General features: G+C 41.6%; 1 protein-coding gene across 3 annotated transcripts in view; it reads right to left on the reverse strand.

The window, feature by feature from the left end:
- The window catches only part of LOC126293727 (pre-mRNA-splicing factor 18), a 115503-nt gene that overhangs the window by 36590 nt on the left and 53086 nt on the right, over positions 1–25827 (reverse strand). For all 3 annotated transcript variants that reach the window (XM_049987050.1, XM_049987049.1, XM_049987051.1), the window contains exons 4-5: positions 23841–24014; positions 14702–14906 (exon numbers count right to left, since the gene is read on the reverse strand). In XM_049987050.1, the coding sequence (XP_049843007.1) occupies positions 14718–14906; positions 23841–24014 (363 nt within the window). In that variant the 3' untranslated portion in view covers positions 14702–14717. The remainder of the gene's footprint in view (positions 1–14701; positions 14907–23840; positions 24015–25827) is intronic.

Consider the following 25827-nt stretch of genomic DNA (forward strand, 5'->3'; position numbering starts at 1 on the left):
AGCTGTGACTTATTAACCTGCTAGTTCGGTAATTTTCACATCTGTCAACATGTACTTTCTTTGGGATTGGAATTATTAGAGTCTTCTTGAAGTCTGAGGGAATTTCACCTGTCTCATACATCTGGCTCACCATATGGTACAGTTTAGTCAGGACTGGCTCTCCCAAGGCTGTCAGTAGTAATTATGGAATGTTGTCTACTCCCGGGGCCTTGTTTCTACTTAGGTCTTTCAGTGCTCTGTTAAACTCTTCACGCAATATAACAACTCCCATTTCATCTTCATCTGCCTCCTCTTCCATTTCCATAATATTGTCCTCAAGAACATCGCCCCTGTATAGACCCTCTATATACTCCTTTCACCTTTCTGCTTTCCCTTCTTTTCTTAGAACTGGGTTTCCATCTGAGCTCTGGATATTCATACAAGTGGTTCTCTTTTCTCCAAAGGTCTCTCTAATTTTCCAGTAGGCACTATCTATCTTACCCTTAGCAAGATAAGCCTCTACATCCTTACATTTGTCCTCTAGCCTTCCGTCCTTAGCAGTTTTGCACTTCCTGTCGATCTCATTTTTGAGATGTTTGTATTCCTTTTTGCCTGCTTCATTTACTGCATTTTTGTATTTTCTCCTTTCATCAATTAAATTCAGTATCTCTTCTGTTACCCAAGGATTTCTACTAGCCCTCATCTTTTTACCTACATGATCCCCTGCTGCCTTCACTATTTCATTCCTTAAAGCTACCCATTCTTCTTCTACTGTATTTCTTTCCCCCATTCCTGTCAACTGTTCCCTCACGTTCTCCCTGAAACTCTGTACAACCTCTAGTTCTTTCAGTTTATCCAGGTCCCGTCTCCTTAAATTCCCACATTTTTGTTTCTTCAGTTTTAATCTACAGTTCATAACCAATAGATTGTGGTCAGAGTACACATCTGCCCCTGGAAATGTCTTACAATTTAAAATCTGGTTCCTAAATCTCTGTCTTACCATTATATAATCTACCTGAAACCTTCTAGTATCTCCAGGGTTATTCCATGTATGCAACCTTCTTTCATGATTCTTAAACCAAGTGTTAGCTATGACTAAGTTATGCTCTGTGCAAAATTCTACCAGGCAGCTTCCTCTTGCATTTCTGAGCCCCAATTCACATTCACCTACTACGTTTCCTTCTCTTCCTTTTCGTACTGCCGAATTCCAGTCACTCATGACTATTAAATTTTCGTCTCCCTACATGAATAATTTCTTTTATCTCATCATACATTTCTTCAATTTCTCCGTCATCTGCAGAGCTAGTTGACATATAAACTTGTACTACTGTAGTAGGTGTGGGCTTCGTATCTATCTTGGCCACAATAATGCATTCACTATGCTGTTTGTAGTAGCTTACCCGCATTCCTATTGTTTTATTCATTATTAAACCTACTTCTGCACTACCCCTATTTGATTTTGTGTTTATAACCCTGTATTCACCTGACCAAAAGTCTTGTTCCTCCTGCCACCGAACTTCACTAATTCCCACTATATCTAACTTTAACCTATCCATATCCCTTTTTAAATTTTCTAACCTATCTGTCTGATTAAGGGATGTGACATTCCACGCTCCAATCCGTAGAACACCAGGTTTCTTTCTCCTGATTATGACGTCCTCTTGAGTAGTCCCCGCCTGGAGATCCAAATGGGGGACTATTTTACCTCTGGAATATTTCACCCAAGAGGACGCCATCATCATTAAACCATTCAGTAAAGGTACATTCCCTCAGGAAAAATTACGGCCGTAGTTTCCCATTGCTTTCAGACGTTTGCAATACTAGCACAGCAAGACCGTTTTGGTTAGTGTTACAAGGCCAGATCAGTCAATCACCCAGGCTGTTGCCCCTGCAACTACTGAAAAGGCTGCTGCCCCTCTTCAGGAACCACACGTTTATCTGGCCTCTCAACAGATACCCCTCTGTTGTGGTTGCACCTACGGTGCTACTTTATAGCACTATAACTATTAATAAATAAATAATTATAGTGCTATTATTTATTAATGTAAAAATCATAGTAACTGTTTTATAAATTTTTGACATGTATCCTGCACACAAACCAAATGGATTGCAAATGTACGTCATGAGATGAATAAAACACAATTCACGAAATACTGTGAAGGAAACTGCACGTGACAGATGGAATTTTAGAGATGGATGAATTGCACAATGGCAAACAAAACTCCACTACTCTGGGGTGCCAATCGTTAAATGAGACCAGAGAGTGACTGACTGAGTAGGGATGGGAAAAACCAGCGGTTAAAACCAATACTGGTATTTTTGTTCTGAAAATCAGTATTTTTCAGTATCTGTTTGGTCTCAGTTATAACAGTTTCTTTTAAGTAATGACCGGGGCCTCCCACAAACCATGGACATTGTTGTTGTTGGTGGTGGTGTAGTTTATCTGTCTCAGCAGTACAGATAGCCATACTGTAGGTGCAACCACAACAGAGAGGTATCTGATGAGGGGCCAGACAAACATGTGGTTTCTGAAGAGGGGCAGCAGTGTTCTCAGTAATTGTAGGGGAACGATCTGGACAATTGGCTGATCTGGTGTTGTAACATCAACCAAAATGGCATTGCTGTGCTGGTAGTGTGAACAGCTGAAATCGAAGGAAACAGAGAGCATGCAGCTCTACTGTATAGTTAAATGATGACTGCGTCCTCTCGAGTAAAATATTCCGGAGGTACAATAATCATCCATTCTGATCAGGTGGGGGCTGCTCGTGAGGATGTCATTGACAGCAGAGAAAAAAAACTGGCACTCTATGGGTCAGAGCATGGAATGTTATTAGAAAATTTAAAAAGAGAAATGGATAGGGTGAAGTTACCTGTAGTGAGGATTTGTGAAGTTTGGTGGCAGGAGGAACTGGACTTTTGGTCAGGTGAATACAAGGTTATAGATACAAAATCCAATAAGGGTAATGCTGGAGTAGGTCTAAAATTGAATAAGAAAATAGGAATGCAGGTAAGCTTGTACAAACAGCATGGTGAACACATTATGCTTGCCAATATGGACACAAAGCCCACACCCACCACAGTTGTACAAGTTTCTTTCAACTAGCTCCATAGACAATGAAGAGATTGGAAAAATGTATGACGAGATAAAATAAATTATTCAGTTAGTTAAGGAAGATGAAAATTTAATAGTGATGGGGGACTGGGATTCGATAGTAGGAAAAGGAAGGGGAAGAAAAAACAGGTAAATATGAAACAAAAGAGGAAGCCGCATGGTAGTGTTTTGCACAGACTATACTTGTTTTAAGAATCATAAAAGAAGGTTGTATACAGGGGTGAGACCTGGAGATGCCAAAAGGTTTCAGATTGATTATATAATGGCAAAACAAAGATTTAGGAACCAAGTATTAAACTGTAAAACATTTCCAGGGGCAGATGTAGACTCTGACTACAAACTGAAGAAATTGGAAAAATGTAGGAAATTGAGGAGCCAGGACCAGAATCAGCTGAAAGAAACAGAGATTGTTGGGAGTTTCAGAGGGAGCATTAGGCAGTTCTTGACTAGAACGGAGGAAAGGAATACAGTAGAAGACATATGGGTAGCTCTAAGAGACGAAATGGTGAAGGAGCAGCAGATCAAATACACCAAAAGACAAGCTCTAGTACGAATCCTTAGATAACGCAAGAGATACTGAATTTAACTGATGAAAGGAGGAAATTTAAAAATGAAGCAGGCGAAATAGAATACAAGCGTTAAAAAAATCAGATTGGCGGGAAGTGCAAAATGGCTACACAGAAATGACTAAAGGACAAATGTAAAGATTTAGAACCATATTTCGCTAGGGGAAAGACAGATACCACAAACAGGAAAAAGAGAAGCAACTGCACAAATATCAAGAGCTCGGTTGGGAAACCAGTCCTAAGCAAAGAAGGGAAAGCAGAAAGGTGAAAGGAGTATGTAGAGTGTCTGTACAAGGAGATAAACTTGAAGGCAATATTATAGAAAGGGTGGTAGACAAAGATGATGATATGGGAGATACGATAATGTGACAAGAATTTGACAGAGCTCTGAAAGATCTAAGTCGAAATAAGGGCCTGGGGCTAGACAATATTCTGTCAGGACTCAGATTGGAATGTATACTGCAGAGAAAGGCTGGACAGTGAAGGGGGAGGCGTGTTTATAGCGATAAGAAGTGCAATAGTATCGAAGGAAATTCACGGAGATCCGAATTGTGAAATGATTTGGGTGAAGGTCACGGTTAAAGCAGGCTCAGACATGGCAATTAGATGTCTCTATAGGCCCCCGGGCTCAGCAGCGGTTGTGGCTGAGCACCTGAAGAATAATTTGGAAAATATTTCGAGTAGATTTCCCCACCATGTTATACTTCTGGGTAGAGATTTTAATTTGCCAGATATAGACTGGGAGACTCAAACATTCACAACGGGCGGCAGGGAAAAATAATCCAGTGAAATTTTTTAAAGTGCTTTATCTGAAAACTACCTTGAGCAGTTAAACAGAAAACCGACTCGTGGCAATAACATATTAGACCTTCTGGTGACAAACAGACCCGAACTATTTGAATCAGTTAATGCAGAACAGGGAATCAGCGATCATAAAGCGGTTACTGCATCAATGATTTCCACCTAGTTCCTTCTCTAGATTGTTGCACAGATGACAAAATGGTTGATATCGAAATAGATGACAGAGGGATAGAGAAACAATTAAAATCGCTCAAAAGAGGAAAGGCCGCTGGATCTGATGGGATACCAGTTCGATTTTACACAGAGTACGCGAAGGAACTTGCCCCCCTTCTGGCAGCGGTGTACCGTAGATCTCTAAAAGAGCGAAGCATTCCAAAGGATTGGAAAAGGGCACAGGTAGACGTCGATCAGTTGTAGAATTTTGGAACACATATTATGTTCGAGTATAATGACCTTTCTGGAGGCTATAAATCTACTCTGTAGGAATCAGCATGGGTTTCGAAAAAGACGGTCGTGTGAAACCCAGCTCACGCTATTCGTCCACGAGACTTAGAGAGCCATAGACACGGGTTCACAGGTAGACGCCGTGTTTCTTGACTTCCGCAAGGCGTTTGACACAGTTCCCCACAGTCGTTTAATGAACAAAGTAAGAGCATACGGACTATCAGGCCAATTGTGTGATTAGATTGAGGAGTTCCTAGATAACAGTATGTCATTCTCAATGGAGAGAAGTCTTCCGAAGTAAGAGTGATTTCAGGTGTACCGCAGGGGAGTGTCATAGGACCGTTGCTATTCACAATATACATAAATGACCTGGTGGATGACATCGAAAGTTCACTGAGGCTTTTTGCAGATGATGCTGTGGTGTATTGAGAGGTTGCAACAATGAAAAATTGTATTGAAATGCAGGAGGATCTGCAGCGAATTGATGCATGGTGCAGGTAATGGCAATTGAATCTCAATGTAGACAAGTGTAATGTGCTGTGAATACATAGAGATAGATCCCTTATCATTTAGCTACAAAATAGCAGGTTAGCAACTAAGCAGTTAATTCCATAAATTATCTGGGAGTACGCAGTAGGAGTGATTTAAAATGGAATGATCATATAAAGTTGATTGTCGGTAAAGCAGATGCCAGACTGAGATTCATTGAAAGAATCCTTAGGAAATGCAATGCGAAAACAAAGGAAGTAGACCATGATGATAAAATCAGTGAGATTAGAGCCCACACAGAAGCATAGCGACAATCCTTCTTTCCACGAACAATACGAGACTGGAATAGAAGGGAGAACCGATAGAGGTACTCAGGGTACCCTCTGCAATACACTGTCAGGTGGCTTGTGGAGTATGGATGTCGATGTAGATGTAGACTACTGATGGCTTTGGGAGTGCCAGCTGTGACAAAACTCTTCCATTTGGTGTGCAACATGTATGAGACAGGTGAAATTTCCTCAGTCTTCAAGAAAAATATAATAGTTCCAATTGCAAAGAAATCATTTGCCAACAAGTGTGAGAATTACCGAACTATCAGTTTAATAAGTCTGCAAAATACCAATACAAGTTCTTTACAGAAGAAAAGAGAAACTGGTAGAAGCCAATCTCTGGAAAGATCAGTCTGGATTCCGGACAAATGCTGGAGTGTGTGAGGCAATAGTGACCCTACGACTTATCTTGGAAGATAGATTGAGGAAAGGAAAACCTGTGTTGAACAGCATTTGTAGACTTTGAGAAATCTTTTGACAATGTTGACTGGAATACTCTGAAATTGTGAAGTTAGCAGCCTTAAAACACAGGAGCAAAAGGCTATTTACAACTTGTACAGAAACCAAATGACAGTTCTAAAATTTGAGAGGGCATGAAAGGGAAGCAGTGGCTGAAAAGAGAGTGAGAAACAGTTGTAGCCCAGACCCGATGTTATTCAATATGTAGCTTGAATGAGCAGTAAAGGAAAATAAACATAAATTTGGAGTAAGAATTAAAGTTCAGGGGAAAAAAATAAAAGCTTTGAGGTTTGCTAATGACACTGTAACACTATCACAGACAGCAAAGGAAATGGAAGAACAGCTAAGCAGAATGGACATTGTCTTCAAAGGAGGATGCAAGACGAATATCAACAAAAGCAAAACAAGGATGATAGAATGTAGTCACATTAAGTCATCTGATGCTAAGGGAATCAGATTAGGAAATGAGACACTTTAAGCAGTAAAGGAGTTTTGCTATTTGGGGACAAAAATAACTGACGGTGGCCAAAGTAGAATCGATATAAAATGTAGATGAGCACTGCAAAGAAAAGCTTTTCTGAAGAAGAGAAATTTCCTAACACTGTATATAGATTTAAGTGTTAGGAAGTCTTTTCTGAAGGTACGTCTGGACTGTAGCCACATTTGGAAGTGAAACATGGACAACAAACAATTTATTTAAAAAAACCAAAGGAGAATAGAAGATTTCAAAATGTGGTACTACAGAAGAATGCTGAAAATTAGTTGGGTAGATCACATAACTAATGAGGAAGTACTGAACAGAATTGGGGAGACAAGAAGTTTGTGCCACAACTTGACCAAAGAAAGAGATCGATCGACAAGGAAACATTCTGAGATATCAAGTGGGAAGAGGGAAGCGTCAAGGGTAAAAATTGTACAGGGGGCCAAGAGATGAATACACTAAGCAGATGCAGAAAGAAGTAGGTTGCAGTATTTATTCAGTGATGAACAGGCTCACACAGAATAGAGTAGCACGACAGCTGCAGCAAATCAGTCTGGAACGAAGACCACAACAACAACAACGACAACAATAACCAACTAAAAAGAACTATATATCAATTTACATAGCAGTGGTGCTAATTCTTTTTGGATGACTAACATCTGTTTGTATAATTTCCACTGCTTTGAAATATTGGGTTATTATAGAAAATGGGAAAAGTGATCAATGCCATTTTAATAACAATGCCAACAGAAATGAGCAACAAACACATGACACAAAAATCTGTACAGCACTGCTGAGACAATAATGTATCTGTTGGCATGTAGCGTGGCCTATTACTGATGAACCTGCACATGCAGAGTGCAAGGCCGGCCCCCACACGGTCTATACGGTAGTTTTTCTGTCATCGCCAGACATCCATTGTATTGCAAAATGGTAATAACCCTACTCCCACAATATTTTACGAAATACAGTGGCAATGAGATATAATGCTTCATTTTCAAATTATGGCAACAATAATAACAATTAACTGACAGTTTATAATAAAAACAGAATGTAGCTGGTCTGCTGCCTGTGCCTTGGTATCTGTTTTCAGTTCTTGGAGGTGGGTACATTAACACGAAAAATAGAGTTCTCCAACCTCAGTTTTCACCCTTTAACACTTGACTACTCATAATGAGCACATGGTGGTATGGCCCTCAATTACAACACAATTTTCGAACAGTTTCTGAACATCAGAATCAATAGGAGAATACAGGCAATTTTTGTAATATTCAAGCCATCATTTCTTTTAGAGGAAAGCAGTGAACTGTGGACAGACTAAGTTTTCTTTTATTTACCTGCTTTGTTTTATATTTTGATTCTAAGTATCTTGAAATGTATGATGCAAAACTCCGAGGGAGTCTTTGAATTTTCTAGTCCTTGTTCTATATCTATGTTTATTACTGGAAATAGTAGCAAAGTCAGCTGTTTCAGAAATTGGTTATTTTGCGGAGTTTTAAGAAGCTGTTTAAACTGGAGATGAAAGAAAAAACAAACAAAAAAAGGTACAGCTGAAAACCTGTTGTTTTGTCCATAACTGCCATCCCTAGACTGGAGGCACATAGTGCAATTCGACGAGACACAATTCTGCACCGTTGAGATGGTCTAAGGTATGTAGTGTAGTGACTGCCCAATAAGACATTTAACTCACATGTAGTTCAGACAGGAAATGCTTCTGTATCACAACTTAGGGTACTGGAAACTCTAAACAGGATATTTATTTCGACATTCTCCATGACCGAGTGTTGCCCTTTCTTTTACATTTTCAGGAAGAATATACTCCTATCATCTGATACGACAAGGCCCGTAGTCAAACAGGTGTGTGTGAACGTTCCCAGTCTGACGAACACTTGGGCACCCTTTCGAATCTCGAGTGGTGCTTTAAAACACCAGATCATAACGCTGCAGAATATGTCAGGGCCAATTTGGAATAGCAGGTGAAGCACAGCATTCGACATCCCTGCAGTTTGATGGCTCTATAGGCTCTAATTGTGAACAAGTGGCTTCCGATGGATACAGCTCGCATCCTCATCAAATTGTGTCCCATTATAATTGATGAGGGAGGCAGTGTTATGTGGTGTTAAGTGTGATGTCTCCTGTGACAAATCCTCATCCAGTGCGCTTATAATTGACCCACTGAAAAGAAATTTGCGTGAATAAACTTTAAAATCCTAGAAGCATGTAACAAGGTAAATGGGAGTGACCTGATGGGCTCCAAAGAAATGAATGAAAGAGTGAAAACAGCCTGGAGTGCTTTTAGTACACTAAAAAGGGGTTTCAAAAGTTAAGCTTCTAAGGGGACTGTGTAATCAGTGTGTAGCCAATTATCAATTTTAACTTATGGCAGTAGACATGAACTCTCAGTGACAGCCATTTAAAAATTCACCGTTGTTCTGTGAACAACAGGGAGGTGCAGTTGATGCGTAACACGTCATTTACAGAATAACATTTTCCACATCTGGATACCGATGGGGCAAAGAAGGACACTTGTAGATTAAGGTAGTTAATAAGTAGGAAGCATCCCACTTTTGAGAGGTTTTTTGACAATTTGTGCAGATCAGAATTGCACCAATCCTGTGCTATTGCCGATGCAGGACTCGGACTGGCTCTTCTGCCTGCTGGGTGGAATCGTTTGCTCCATGGGGCCCAAGGGAAAGGCACGGAGAGCACGTGATCTCCACAACACCAAAGAAATTGTCACAGCATCGATGTCAATATTTTATTGTACTATTGTTCTGAATCTCGTACAAGATTGACCCGTGACGACACCTAGCTGGAATGTTTTGCACGTGTAGTTGATTCATTAAGAGAAATTAGAGTTATACATTATAGGAAATACATTGAGTTCGACTTCTCTGTGTGTGTTATTCCACTGGAACAAGGAAAAGGAAAGTCTTTTTGAGCACCTTCGGCACAATGGAGCAAAGTCCACAGGGCAGAAGCTGTGTCATTGTGCAAGGGTACCGAATAGCAGGACCCTCGCAGCATTGGTATTGTACGGTGACTGTGAGACAAAAGTAAGAGAAGCACAAAACATAGCAAGATAGGAAAGTTACAAATTGACTATTGGACTGTTCCGGCAGCCTATTCTGAACACCCCTATTCGTGAAATAAAGACCGAGAAAATATTCCACAATTTGGGAATTAGCAGGAAGACAAGAAAACAGACAAATGGATCACAATACAAACTTGATGGAACACATATTTAATTACTATGAAAATGAAATGGCTGTGGATGAGATGTACAGAAAGGGCAACAGATGGCAGGTGAGCCGAAGGAGTTCTCAGCTGCATTTGGCAAGGCACGAGGTGTGTCCGGAAAGTAAGTAACATTTCATTCTACGGCCACCGTAGCACTAGTGTTGCAGTTCCGCACATTGTATTCGTCTCTCTAGTTCACTGTCTTTCCACTGATGCAATTACAGCTGGATTGTGTCTTGTTTACATTTGTTACTGACAGTTCAAAATGTTTAAAACAATCTCTGAGCCCGCCAACTGTGAAGTGCATTCAATAATAAGATTTCCAAACACAAAGAACATTAAGCCAGCTGAAGCTCACCAACTTTTAGGGATTCACAGTGAAAATGTAATGACTTACAAAATGGTGAGAAAGGGAAGGAGACAATTCAATGACGGGCAAAACAATGTTCGTGGCGAAACACAAAGAGGGCGGCCTTCTGTTGTCTGTAACGATTTGTTTGAGAAAGTGAATGAGAAAATTCGTGACAACTGATGGTTCACAATAAGAATGCTTTGTGACAAGTTTTCACAAATTGTGTTTTCTGAGTTTGGTTCCAAAAATGTGCACAGGTGGCTACAAAATGAAGTGTGGCAGTGCTTTGACATTTACTACCTAATACAGTGATGAGGGAGATGAGTTCTTGAACAGAATTGCTACCAGTGATGAAACTCAGGTCTGTCACATCACTCCAGAAGCAAAACAATGGTTGACGGAGTGGAGAGATTCATGATCCCCTGAAAAACAAAAGTTTAAAACAACACTGTCAGCCCAAAAAAACCATTTGCACTGTCTTCTGAGACAGGCAGGGCATTCTATTTGTTGAGTTCCTTCCCACAGGTGAAACTGTCAATATGGTACAATACTGTGTAACACAAAGAAAATTTCAGCACGCAATTCAAAACAAAAGGCACGGAATGCTCAGTCGAAGCACTGTGTTGCTCCATGACTACGCTGGTCTCCATTCTGCTCGTGTCACACAAACTCTTATTCACAATTCAGTTACTTAAAGTGTAATTTTGGATGAAGGAGCTCCGACAGCAATGACAACGCAAAAACAATGTTCGGCAGTGGCCAACTTCTCTTACTTTCGTCCTTCTCTCGAGAGGGCAAAGGAGAGGTGATTTCTCGGTGTGATAAATGTTTGAACAATGGTGGCAACTATGTACAAAAATAGGTTAAGAAATGCGTTTTCTTGTAAAAATGAATTTTGGTTTGAAAAAAAAAAAGTTTTTACAAGTATTTTTCCAAAATGGACTTTCTTTCTGGACGCACCTCATAATAAAAGACAAAGGCAATGACCCACTGTGAGACGAGTAGGGGAAGCAACACGGGTGTGTTTAACTGAAGGCCGTAATGGCTACAGGAGGTCTTTATCTGGCAGTGGCTGGTGATGGCGACAGCTTGCAATGCTCTCTTAAGCCTATTTTACACACACAATTTTCTGGTCAAAATCAACTGTTTGTCGTGCCGGCACGTATACCCGCCACTGAGCACGTCCTAAGTCGGTCAGTGACGTCGTCTGTCGACTGCCTGTGCCGAGCGTGACGTTATAAAATCCTCAGCGGAACAGAGGACTGTGGTGTCATCTGTTAAGACAGGATGTAACCTGCTAACACTGAAGTCATTCTTGTCATAGTAATGGGTTTGTTGTCCTTAATCTTTACTTTGCTGTTTCATTTTTGTGACACACTGCAAAGGTTGCGCAAGGGCCTGATACTTTTCCTACTTATGTTCTCCCACAAGAAAGACGAAATATCTCAAAACATAGAGTTATTTATCTGAAAATTAATGCTTCTTAATTTTTTATTCTGCTCTGAACATCGGTTGAGGTATTAAATGTCACACATATTTCTCGGTCGACTTTCTATTTCGTTGACACAAGTGTCGACCCTGTACTGCTAAAGGACTCCAAATTTTATCATGGTAACACGGTGATGTGTAACTTACTATCTTGGTGCACGAGAAAGTGCCTCAAATGCTCACTTTGGGCACAAAACAGCAGAGATTGGACATCTGTCATCATTTTCTTTTGCGTTTTGAGCGTGAGAGTGACGGGTTCCTTATTACTACTTTGACAGGTGGTGAAAGCCGCGTTCACCATTTTGGCCCAAAAAACGATAGCACTGATGGACTACAAAGGATAACAGATGCCAAAAAAGTTCGAGACCGTGCCATCGGCAGGCAAAGTCGTGTTCGCACAGCTGTATCACGTTTAAGGGGTGGTGCATTAGGCCTCGGTCCAGAGGCTCAGTGCAGAGCTGATTCTAAAGGTCCCGGTCACCAGCCTAATTCCTTCACAGTGTGCAACATTCAACTTTTAATAAAATGAAGGTCTCGCAGACCCAAATACTGTGCACCCACAACAGAGTTGAGAGCACCCGAAGACTATGTAAAACTGAAGTGTGTCGAGTTTGCTCCCCACGAAGTATGTCTAAAACATCAACAACTGTGATGGTACGTATCACTGTATTTGATACAAAGTAGTAGTTATGAATGTAATTCTAAATATTATGAAATATAATTTGAATTATTAAAACCATTTTTTCGGAACATTTCAAAACTACTTTTATTAATATTAGAAGGATTGGAAAACCTGTTTTCTGAATTTTATAAAGATTTTAGAGATTCTAAAGTACTTGATGGATACTGTCACACACTTGTATCTTGTGTCACTGTTTGAAACTTGTGCAGAGCTACATAAATTATATACACGACTGTGTCGAAGCCAGTCACGTGCGTTGCAGTGAACTTTTTTGATCTCAACATACATAATGCCAGAAAACAGTTTAACTAGTTTAATATTTATATTTTACATTTGCTTTTCAAATTGCTAGCAAATTGTATACCCGGATCTTACATTTTGTATAATGATGTACTTTTAACACGAGTATGGCTCAATAATGAATCAACATTTCCAAAACTAATCACCAATAACTCAAATTGTCCGTGCAATAGACACAGAAAAATAAATAAATAATAGATTTCATGGAACGTCTGTAACCTGTTCCTGTCCTACACCTAGCATAGCACAAATATGTCTAAAGCTACACCTGGACCTTTACCTTTTGAAGGCAAAACTCTACCCAGTAACCAACCATACACTACTTACAGTTTTATTCAATGCTTCAATTTTCCAGCAAGTCCTCCTTACTTTACCTCACTCACCAGATCCTCTCATTTCCTTAACTTCCAAGCTAACGTCCCCAGTAGTAAAGTATAACAGAAGGTCGCTGTGGAATTTATATTTAGTTCATTCGTTGCTGATTGGTATACCCGTGTAACTCCTGGAAAGTGGTAGTCTGAAATGTTTGTCTATGTGTGCAAAAAGATAGACTATAGTTCTGTGTACCACCACCAGATGGTGTTACTGCTTCCCATAAATGGTGCACTGCACCAACCACTCATTCTGGCTAGTGGGTACACTGGCGGACATCAACGAGAAGACACGGAAGCAGATGAGAGTGGGCAGAAGTGAACAGTGTGATTTCTCTGGAGTGAACAGTGTGATTTCTCTGGAGGGAAGAAGTGACTGCTTGATACATCCACAAGAGGTTAGCAGCCACATGTGGAGAAACAGCACCGAGTCACAGATTCGCGTTTCGTCGGGTATCGGAGTTCGGAGACGGCAGGGACTGTGCTGAAAAACGTAAATATACTGGACGTCCACAAGACGACGCCCAACGTGTTAAAGACTCGATAATGGGGCACTGGGAGATGAAGAAGCTTGCAGAGGATAGAGTAGCATGGAGAGCTGCATCAAACCAGTCTCAGGACTGAAGACCACAACAACAACAATGGGGCAGAGGTGAATCACATTTGACAAACTATCGGAAGCGACAGGTCTATCGTCGGGAATCCTCCGTACCGTTGCCGTGAAGATCTGTAGGTGGAGAGTGTTTGTGCACAATGGGTGCCCCATTCCCTCACCGATGCACAGAAACATAAGTGTGTGGAAATATGCCAACAGTTAGTGCCCGGTACAATGCAGTTCCAGTGGGTTTCTCCGAGTTTCAGGTCACCGTCAACGAGTCACGGTTCTCCAGTGAGACAGTCGAAAAAAAAATGTCAGTCTACACAGCGGAAGCACGCCGGGAGCCCTCATCCCAAGAAGTCACGGCCAGGACTATTCGGGCACAGATGAGCGGGAATTGGGAAAGGATACTGCCAGCAGATCGGCTCCCTCCCAGTACGACCCTCGACAATGACCGGTACTGCAGATTACTGCACTGCCTCTGCCGACGTATTCTGTGACACTGCCGCGGAAAATGGAGTCGTGGCACTCTCCTCCGACACGACGGTGTATGGTCATGTGCCAGTCACCGGAAAATTGCAATCGTGCGTGAATCTGGGTTTCCCGTGCTGCCACATCCTCCACATTCACCAGATCTGGCTCCTAGTGACTGTGCCATATTCGACATGGCAAAAGAGGTCACGCGGGGTAACAAGTTCGCCACCAGTGGCACTGGGATATCCCGAAAGCACGATACACTTCATGAGTGTGGGAGCTGCCGAAATGGTGCACAGATGTCGGTGCCAGATTGAAACTCGGACCGAATGACATGGCGTAGCCGGGTAGTTATGTCGGCAAGACCACTGCCGGTGAAAGGCACCTTTCTCCTGTGGCACATTTTCTTCCTGATGATGATATTTTTTGGTATGTCAGTCTGAGTATTATCAACTTAAGTTTCATTTCTCCTGTGAAGCTTCGAGACTAATTAAAAAAAAATTGAATTATCTGAGCAAAAGACTAGCGCTACTTACCCCGTACTGCTTGTTGCTACGGCGCAGAGTTCTCCAGCCTGGAGTACTCGACGCAGCGGGACGGGTCAGTGGGGAAATACTGCTGGCACTTGGTCATCAGCCTCTTCAGCCCCTGCAGATACTTCCGCTGGGTCTCGTCGTTCATCACGTGCGCCACATTCTTCGAGAAGATCTTCTCTCGCCCGGTACGTGCATGGATACCCACCTACAATTGGATGCCTGAGCTAAACAATTCTGACAATGTGCAAAGCTCTACACACACAATATATCTCACGTATACTCCTCCACGGACTTCCGAGTGGACCACTCTCTATCCCTTCGCTCTTCCCTCTTTCCTCTCCTCGAGGAGAAACCTGTGCCGAGAGTACTGCTTCTTATTTATTTATACGTGTTCCTATTACTGTACAGACACTTTAACACGGCAGGTGTTTCGAACGACGGGCCCGAATGACCACATTTATAACACTGCCAGCTGCGTAAGTGAGCTACCGAGTGGAAAGAGTTAGCGAATGCACTGTGTGATCCCGCATTGCTGCAGATTGTGAGTCGCTTGTTCTTTTCTTATTTTGAAATGAGTGAAGTGAGTAATGCCGATCCATCACAGAATTTAAGTACGACTCCTGTGACGCCGGAAAGTATGAGTGATCTCTATTATGTCAGTCCTGCTTTCACAGAACCACAAGAAAAAGAAAATGTTTCCACAATTCATAAATTTTTCAACAGCTCTATGTGTGCCATACAGCCCAAGGCATTAAGCACGACAATGTACTAAACGTCACAAGGGATGTCTCATTTAATCAGCTGAAAATGAATGTTCTGCTACTCCGTGGCAATTGGACGGATAATAATGTCATACTCTCTTACTGCCCTCTCTTTGGAAAAGTTAAATAACCGCTCTTATGAATGAAGATGATGAAATTCTTATTGAACAGCAACTAGAACATTCTCATCTGGAGGTTTAAAGTGCCAGCATACGCTGTTTGAAGGTGATATTGGGTACTTGAAAAGAGAGGAGAAATGATGGAATGTTCTTAAAGCGAATCTCAACAATACTAAAAACTTAGGTCAAAGTGTGATAATAGAAGATTTTAAAAAATTATCACGCATTTACAAGTTTAGCACATAATATTCACTATGCGTTCTGATCTTAAATACACAGTACTGGGTAACTCACACTTAAATATGAAATGCGAATTTCTCTGCCATCTGTTAACAAATTTGCGTTGTTCTAAGAAGTGAGATCCCTCTGTTCAAGTTTACTATACTCAGTGTTCATCAATGTCTCAAATGTGGCAGCTGGTAACTGGAAGTATCAGATTCACGGCAGATGATAAAAGCTAGTAAAAACACAATAATGCCTTACATATTTGTACAATTTAAGTTCACGTTACATGTAGAGGGACATGACATATGAGGGTAATTTCAGTGTATCACACTTACAAAAATGATCTGTATTTAGGATGTTTGGTGCTAAAGGAAATAAAAACTGTGTATAAGACATTCTCGGTTTACTTGTTACTTCAAATCTGGATAAAATCTTTGAGCTTTGAGCAAAATAATCCATTAATTTTTGGGAGGAACAAATGACCAATGTGGCTGATGTGGTGAATTTATAGCCCAGGGACAGTTCGTGATCGGTCAGCATCTGTCATCATTATGTCGCGCTGCCAGAGATTGTGTCGTCTGTACTGGTAGTCTCAGCATTCTCATACAAATGTAAACATTTCAGTGCATTTGTCTGCATCATCTGCGTCGAGCACTCTTCTATGCACCCCTAAGATTATGGCTACTGTTCCATTTAAAGTTGTTGTCACACATTCTAATTTTTACTAATCCTTTGATAACAGAAACCTAGTTAGTAGAAATATGGGCAAAATTTTAGTTTCACTGAACGTTAACCTGCATTTATTTGTGAGACTGTGTCTGGCAGCTACTGCTTCCTAAAGCTCTCTGTTTTTTATGCGCCTATAGTGTTTCGCACAGCGGTCAGTAGTGGTGCAGGTAATCTAGCTGACGTAACTGCTTCCGTACACATGAGCAAACTTATAAACTCCAGGCAGCCTGTGGCCAAGAGTGTCCTTAACTGGGCATAGCGTCCGCTTCATCTCTTCACGTGATCAGAAAATAGACGTTACACCTCATCTTCCCAGGAGTGTATAGCACTGCGGAAAGGAAGAAGTACAATGGGTAGATTATCACGCGATTGTTCAACATTTTAGCGGTTTGAGAAACCAGCAGTTGCTGAACGTAATATCACAACAAACAAACACACAGAAAATGTTTGATGAAACTAAAATCTTGTCCCGAGAGTGTCCCTCTCCTCCCGCGCGCGTGCACACGCGCACGTCCACAAGCACAGGAAAATTAAAAAAAAAAAAAAAATTAGGAGCTCTATTTCGTCCTTTACACACTATATTGCAGATATTTTCTGACCCTAAATAAAGAAGTTGTTCTTAATGGCTAATACATTTATTTTTATTTTCACATTAAAACTGTCAACTTCAACAAAGAAAGCTACTTCAGTCTCAATGACACACACTTCCAATGAATCTGACAGGGGGTGTTTACAGCTGATCCCCCTGACACATCTGTGTTTCCTTATAACTGCTGCTTGCTACATTCATTCATTCATTTCTCCCTCACAGAAAGTGTCGTAATTTCCCCAATCACCCTTTCATACGCTGGCAGTCACGTAACTCGCTAATGACAAATTTTTCCAAAATCATTGTTGTAGATGCTGTGGTGTTGGGAAATGAGACACTCAATTATTTTTATCCACACCCTTGCTGCTGGTGCGAAGCAATGCAGCATTTTTTTCCCTAGGAAGTCATGCTTCTGTTTAATATTTTGTGAAATGTAACTTCAAACATTCCAGAAGCCTCCTCTGCCTCACAGAGAGTGAGAAATTCATAAATTTTGCTTCTCGTCCACTCCACTTCATAAAGGAACTTGCATAAAGACAATATGCAATGCTACAGACAGAGCAATAACAAACACTTGTGCTGCATAGTGCCATTTTGTGGTAACAGCCCAGGAGCAGTATACTTCAGACCCGTACAAACACAGCCGTGGAACACTGTTTTCGCGTTACCGAGATACTGACAATATGTCGTGAACAACAGTGCTCACATACTGGCTGTGAAACAATGTTGCAGAATAGGTTTTGAGAGTAAACGCCTCTTTGGTCAGCCGCAGTGACAAAATCATTCGTAGAAAGTTTTACTGTATACTCAGGAAGGAAATCATTACTATCTATAAAGTATTTTAGTAGCATATAATTTGCAACATGTAAACTCTACCTTTTTACACTTCTTTTAATCATCAAATTGTACAACATCTATGTCTGTAATTTTTTTTACAGAGGAATGAGGTGATACATTTATGTTCCTATGACAGCACTGACACCACCAGTAAAAACATGAACATGTAATGGTGATCAACCAGGAGTTGTCTATGTGCTGTAAATGGTCACTGTGACAACAGCAACAGCAACAGTCACTTGCTCTCGAGAAAGATAAAAACACAAAACACAAAATTTTATCCATATTTAACACAGCAAAGGAACTGAGAATGTTTAGTATTGGGATGTTGTCAAAATAGGTAGCCAGATTACAAGTGAATGCCGAAGGAAACATTGAAAGAAGCTTATGAAAGCAGAGGCAACAACAAAGACCCTCAGTAAAGCCAAACGATCCTAAGGACCTTGTTCCTCACACAGTTCCTACGGGCCACGCATACAGCTTGAATCCGACATCAGAGAATGGAGTTAACGGGATAAGAACTGTAATTCTGAATATGAAGGTGAATAAACCGGAAGCTCTCAAATTGGCAGTGAAGGAAATGCTGTGGTTTTGTAAACATTTGGGTGCACTGTTCATACCAGTTACTCGCTCCAAACATTTTCACAATCATGATGTACAGCACTTGGACATGGCGTAGTTTTCTCAGCTGCTCTTTTTACCTACCAAAGCACCCAGTGGAAAGGAAATTTCCTCTTTACTGTAATTTTTCTAATGTTAATGACATCCAAACAAAAATACTAAAATGACAATTTGCGTAACCTATTTGTATTATTTGCAATACACAAAGAAAAGTACACACTGTAAGAACATTTCTCTCAAAATTATGAAAACGGACATGGCCTCTCCCATCTCCTTCCAATTTACGCATTAAATGTCCATAAATGTGGATTTGGGAACTATGAGGGTCCTTCAGTAAATACTGCCATTAATATATATTGGAAAAGTCCTTTCATGTACTTCAAATTTGATGTTTCTTCTGCACATGTGCAACGTTTCAAACAATTCCAACAGACGGCACACCTGCAGCGAAACATCAAAACTGCACGAGTACAATACACTATTTACAAGCAACGTCCCGTCAGTCGGTCGGTCGATTTAGGGGAGGGGACCGAACAGCGAGGTCACCAGTCCCGTATGATTAGGGAAGTACGGAGAAGGAAGTCGGCACGCCCTTTCGGAACAACCGTCCCAGCATTTGCCTAAAGTGATTTACGGAAATCGCAGAAAACCTAAATCAGGACGGCCGGATGTGGGTTGAACCGTAGTCCTCTCAGATACGAGTCCAGTGTGCTAACCACTGTGCCACCCCACTTGGTCAATGTCCCGTAACGGAATTCTCGGCTGTGTACAAAGAAACCATCATGAACATCTGTAAATGTTTACGTGCAGTGTACAGCCGATAGGAGTACCGCTCGGTGGCGGGTATCAAAAGTTAAAGCGTCTAGAATCACGAGAACTGAGCTCCACTATCGGCCACGTCCGGTACATCCTGCCGCAGCCACTGCTCCCGATACAGTGAATCACACAGGTGCAATCGTTCGTACGGACTGTTGCACCGCAACTCGACAACTGGCTCCGGAGCTCTTGGTGACCGCCGGAAGTGCGGCTGCAGTGACTGAGACTTTTGGATGCCCAGAGATGTGCTCGAGATCAGTTCCATAAATACTCACAACGGGCCACAATATTCAAAGAAAATCCCTTTCGACTTAAGTGCTGGACTAGTTTGAGAACAATGGAGAGGTATTCCTGTCACAGATCATTACAGCTGACAACATCAGTTTGATCCAGAAATAGAAATGCAGTCGATGAAGTGGCAGCACCTGTAATCACTGACAAAGGAAAAAATTCGAGGCAGCTCCCTCTGCTGGCAAAGTCACGGTGACAGTCTTCCGGGAAAGTGACAGTGTGTTGTCTTGATGGTCAGTCGTCAGAGCTGTACGAGAAGACTCTGAATAAACTCGAGAAACATTTCTGACACATTCGGTCCCATAAGAATCCAAAAGAAATCTTTTCCATAATTCAGGATCACATTGCCAAATCAAGCTGCACATAACTACCACACTCGACCTAAGAGCCCAGATTTGGCGTCCTCAGAGTTTCACCCGTCTGGACCACAAAGGATTCTCTACGTGAGATGCATTTTGAAGGCGATTAGAATGTAATTTGTGCGGTCTACACGTGGCTACGAGCACGAGATGAGAGCTTTTGGCAACACAAATTCTACATTCTTACATAATACTGGAGTAAGGCTGTAGAATGTGATGGAGTCTGTGTAGAAATATAGTACATGTAAAAGAAATGAAGATTAATTTCGTCACCAAATTCTGGCTCTTAAAAATGAATATGTTCTAAAAAAAAAAGTGGTACATTATTTATTGAATGCCCCTGGTACTTCTGCATTTGAAGACATATTACTACTCTCCAATCAAAAGAGGGCCCGAGTTGCAAACAATAAACAACCACAGTTCTCCTCCACAGCTAACAAAAGTACACACGTACTCCTTCCACTTGCCAGCATTTCCTCAATCTGTTGATTATCCAGCTGTCACCACCGGCACCACATTGCACATTTTGTGATCCCCGGCTGGGTCTGCTTCGAACAGAACCCTCTCCACCTTTGCTGTCCTCTCATTTCATTTCTCTTTCCATTCTGCCCAGTTTTCTCCTCTCTTCTTCAGACATCCCCTCACTGCCACGATCCGTCTGTCTCTCGATCTTCCTCTAGGTCTCTCACCTCCTACTCTCATTTCGTGAGCCAGTCTCAGTATCCTGCCAACTCCCTGGATTTTTACACAAACGTCCCATCTCAATCCCCCCTCCCGTTTTTTTTTTTCTTTCTTTTTTTTTTCCCCCACAGCTTTTGTGCAGGCTTTTTGTTCACTACTTCTCTTATCACCTCACTCCTTACTCTATCCATTCTCCATTCTACTAAGTGCTATACCGTGTCTCCGAAATTCTTCTCGCAAGCCTTTATCCTACTCGTCTGCCTTTTCTTCACTATCCACATTTCCGATGCATAATTACACTCGGTATAACATTTCCTTATTTTACAATAGCATGTCCTCGGTCCGGGCCAGGGTTCTTACACTCTGCAGGAATCCGTGTGCTTGCCTTCCCCTTTCACTCATCTGCCTATCGCTCCTCCAGTCATCTTGCAGGTATCCAAAACCTTCACTTTCTTCAGTACCTGCCCTCTAACACTTATATCTACTGTTACTCTCACCTCAGGCCACGTCCCACGTGAGCGACAGAAGTGAGCGACTTCTGGATACGCGACACTCCGGTGACAACCCCGGGTGGCCCGCGTGCAAGCAACCGTATCGCGCTGTGAGACGGCTGCCGAGAGCCGACCAGCTCTTTCTGTAAAACGGCGTCCCTAACCTGTAGAATACTGTAGCTGGACAGTGACGCTACAGAATTAGGCTTACTTAAGAAAATAAAACGAAAAGGAATGCTGTGCACGACGTTTACGAAGGGAGGAATACACGTGAATTCGACTATCTCGTCAATAAATTAAATACGAATGGGGTGTGTGGGTTTTTTTTTTTTTTTTTTTTTTTGTGATCGAGAGCTTTTAACACCCAATAAATGCTGAGGAATGACTGTTACACGACTAACTGTGCTAAATACGAACATAAACGTACAGATTGCTACCAGTGAGCAATGCCCGACTGTGGTGTAGGGGTAGCGTATACGGTTCGTACGTGATCGTGAAAGGTCCCAACTTTGATTCCGGGCCGTTCTTATATTTTTCCTGACTCAGTTATGATTCTGTATACTAAGTTTTATGTATACTGTTTACACTGCAACCCTAAGTATATTTTTAAGGTCTTGAAAAAGAACTTGATCTTCACACCTACCCCACTATATCACACACATTTAATTCCTAATAAATTACAATGAACCGTGAAATTTTAGAGATATTTGATGTTGCGAACATAATTCATCAGCAGTCAGCGTTAAGGCCAAATGTTTCAATTAATGTAAATAGTCTGTAAAAGTAAAGCTTCCAAATTTTTTTTAAAAGAAAGTCAAACGTTTTGTGTAATGATCTGTCTAAAAGTATGAAATAAAAAATATTAGGGAAACATTTGGTGCACCTCATATTCTATTCCCGTTTCGAGCATCATTCGAAGGCACGTAGAATGGTTCTCTGATCTACTTATTTCTTTTACACAAATCATTTCATAAAATATTTCACAGATTTCTTCCATTTTTGAATTTCAAGTTTTATTCAGAAAGCACGATCTTACTGAGTCCTAGTTTCCCTTCCTAATGTACTTGTCTCGAAGGAAGCCTTTTTGGCATTTACATACTGCACCAATGTATCTTTTTATGTGCAAAATAGCTAGGTCTTGACCATATTATAATTTTGACACTTCATTTACAGTAGCTTTTCGTGAAATATTTCAATTTTTTCTCAGATTACATTTTCATTTATGACTTTCAAGCAGTTAAATATTTTCATGCCAAACTAGACCTCATGCTGGTCACTTTGATACCCCATTTACCGATTTCTCTCCCTTTGTTTGGCTATGAAAATTTGGACAAACATTCATGGTGTGAGTTATAGGGAGACTTGTTTTCGCTCTGCTCACGCCTGTAGAAAAATGTATCGAGTGTTAATCATACTATAAAATAGCCCTTTCTCGATGCTGTCATTTCCAAAAATCATCGTTTCGATACCTTGAACCTTTTACGAGATGCAATGATTTTAATGACCACTCGATTCCCGAAGCGCAGGGAAGGTTCAGACGCTCCACGAGCGACCAATCCGCAGATATAACAACCGATATCTCAAGAATGAAAAGAGAGATCATTCAGGTCTCAGCTTTAAATACAATTTAGATATATTGGTTACATTTCATACGCAATAAAGTATGGCCTTAAATGAACTATACGGGAAGTCTACATAATGTGATTTTACCTCTGAAAATTCTTAAAAGTTTCGTGCAGCCATGTACTCAATCTTGTGCACCACAGTAACTATGACAAATAACAAAAATAAATTCTGATCCTTATCATTTAAGGATATCGAGCTATAGGTTGCAGAAGAATCAAATTTTTTCACCAAATAGTTTTCTTAATGTTAAGTAATTCATAGCTGCCGTCGCGTCCGCTCCACTGCTTTGCCAAGAAGACACGTCTGTTGCTCTGTGTCACGCATGCTACAGTGACAAGATTCAACCATGTTTGAATTCAAACATCGCCAGTTGCAGCGGGAGACAGGCAGCAACACAGATGTCGCTCATGTAGAACACTTCTGTAACTACACCTGCGGTTGTGTTTTGTCGCATGAAGCCGTCGCGTGCTGTCGCTTGCTTCTGTCACTCTCATAGGACACGGCCTTACTTGTGTTTGTCACTATTACTTCACATGTATTGCATTAAATTTCAACTCATACTCTCCCACCACTTCCTCCTTAGCCTTTCTTGTAGCTCTCCTTCTCCTCATCCTTCTCCATCTCCATCTACATCATTGCCCACAACATTATTAAATCATCAGCAAACATCACTGCTTCCATACTTTCACCTGTTAATAGTACTGCCACCCCTGTGATTCCCTCAGCTGTAATACTGATAAGAGATGGTGGGGATAGTTCACTCCCTTGCTTCAACCTGTTTTTTCTGTTCTAACCAGTCTGTCTTCTCTCCGTCTGATTTTACCTGACTCACACTTCAACACATTTGCTTTATTCTTCTTGTAGTCCACCTTCTGATTCCCCTTTTCTGAAGGGCTTCTCAACTACTCTCGGACGTATAATTATATTCCTCTCTGGCCTTTTCTATCTGCTTATTTAGAATGCAAGTATTTTAGAAACGTAAATATTTTCTCACCATAGTGACACCAATGGGCCAAGGTGCATTTCCAATGGCCATCTGCAAGTAGGAGTCGCTGGCGCGGATGTAGTCCCGGTCGAGCATGTACCTCGTAATCTCCGTCAGACTCTCCGCTATGTCCTCGGGCACACTGCGCGTCTTCAGCTTACGGAGTAGGGGCTTCAGGTAAACCTGTACACAATTTCACCAGTTGTATTCTCAATAAGCACTGCTTCGATCAGACAAACATATAATAAACCTTAGGAATAACACACAAATTAATGCTAAACTGGGTAAGACTGCCTATGGAAAAACACAGATCTAATGTACTGTAAGTAAAATTGGAAAAGTTTGTACAACTGATTAAAAATTTTATAAAGTTATGCAGTGAATTCCATTAAACAGTAAAACTAGATGAAAATAGTGTTAAATTTAACAGGATTTACAATATGTAATTAGAGTATTCAAAACAAATGCTATGCAGGAACTGTACCTTGTTTGACAATCACAGTTTAAATTCTAATAAGTGCACACAATGAAACAGATTCACAGCAAAGATGGAAAGCTAGGCAAAAAGAAACGAGCTGGAGTCTGGTATGCAAAAACCGGAGACAGGAAGGTAACATTGTGGCGTATATGATGAGATGTGGTTCCGACCAGAGTGTGGAAGAGCACTGCCCGTAGCTGGAGGGCTCGCGTCCACGTCGAGTCACTATACAGAGCTAGCAGCATCACGCATCAAACATTCAACACTGCCAGTCACAATGCAAACAGTGACACGGAGGTGTCAAAAGAAGAACAATAGGTGTTGTTTGTTTTTTGACAGCGGAAGGAGTAGGAGGAACGGACATTAATCAATGAATGTCACAAGTGTACGGTGAACACTACATGTCCCTGACAGAGGTCAAGGAGTGGCACAAACGCTTCAGGGAAGGACAGGTGTCATTAGCCAATTGTGCACAGAGTTCATTAGCCAATGATGCACAGTCTGGAACACCACAGTGCATTACCAATGACATGTCCAGCTGGTGGATGCACTCGTTACCCAGGACCGTAGCCGCCGTGGTCGGATTGAGCGTCAGAAGTGTTCACACCGTCGCGAAGGAACGACTGCACGTGCGCAAAGTGTGTGCCCGGCGGTTGGCCCACAGTCTTCAACCACAACAGGAAGCACGTCAAATGGCCCACTGTCTCGCTCATCTGCAGAGCTAGGCTCGGGAAGGGAATGCATTCCTGGTACGAGTGGTGGCTGGAGATGAGTCACAGTGTCATCATTTCGAACCAGAATCAAAACGACAAAGTATTCAGTGGAAGCATCCAGGGTCATCACCACTAAAAAGAGCTGAGGCCACCCACACGAGTGTAGGAAAGGTTACGCTGAAGTTCTTCTTTGACCGAGATGGCCCCCTTCCGATTCACTTCCGGCAGCACGGGACAACAGTGAATGCCCAGCGTTACTCGCAAACCTCGACCACCCTTCGCCGAGCGATCAAATCAAAATGACCGGGCAATCTCATCCGTGGGTCATTCTGCTCCACGACAATGCAAAGGCTCGTACGGCCAACACAGTCGCGGCACTCCCGCAGAAATTCAAATGGGAGGTTCTCGGCCACCCTCCGTACAGTGTTGACCGCTCTCCTGGTGACTACGCCACTTTTGGTCCCATTAAAAAGGTTCTGAGGGGCAAAGGATTCACCTCGGACAACAACGTCGAGCTGTGTACAGAACTGGTTAACATTGCAGCCTCGGGAATTTTATGAGACAGCCATTCACCACCTTGTGTGACAGTGGGACAAGTGTCACAACAGCCATGGTCAACACTTCTAACGTACAGGTACTGGTTTCTGTAATTACGCCTCTGGCTCGTTTCTTTTTGAATGCCCCTTATAATTCCATCTACAATATAAACAGTACTAAAATAATATCAAGAGCAGAAATATTTATTTGCCTATTTGCTGTTTCTGCTCACATACACACAATGAAACACATAATTTAACATAATACC

Source organism: Schistocerca gregaria, chromosome 10, assembly GCF_023897955.1.
Source record: "Schistocerca gregaria isolate iqSchGreg1 chromosome 10, iqSchGreg1.2, whole genome shotgun sequence".
Classification (NCBI taxonomy): Eukaryota; Metazoa; Arthropoda; class Insecta; order Orthoptera; family Acrididae; genus Schistocerca; species Schistocerca gregaria.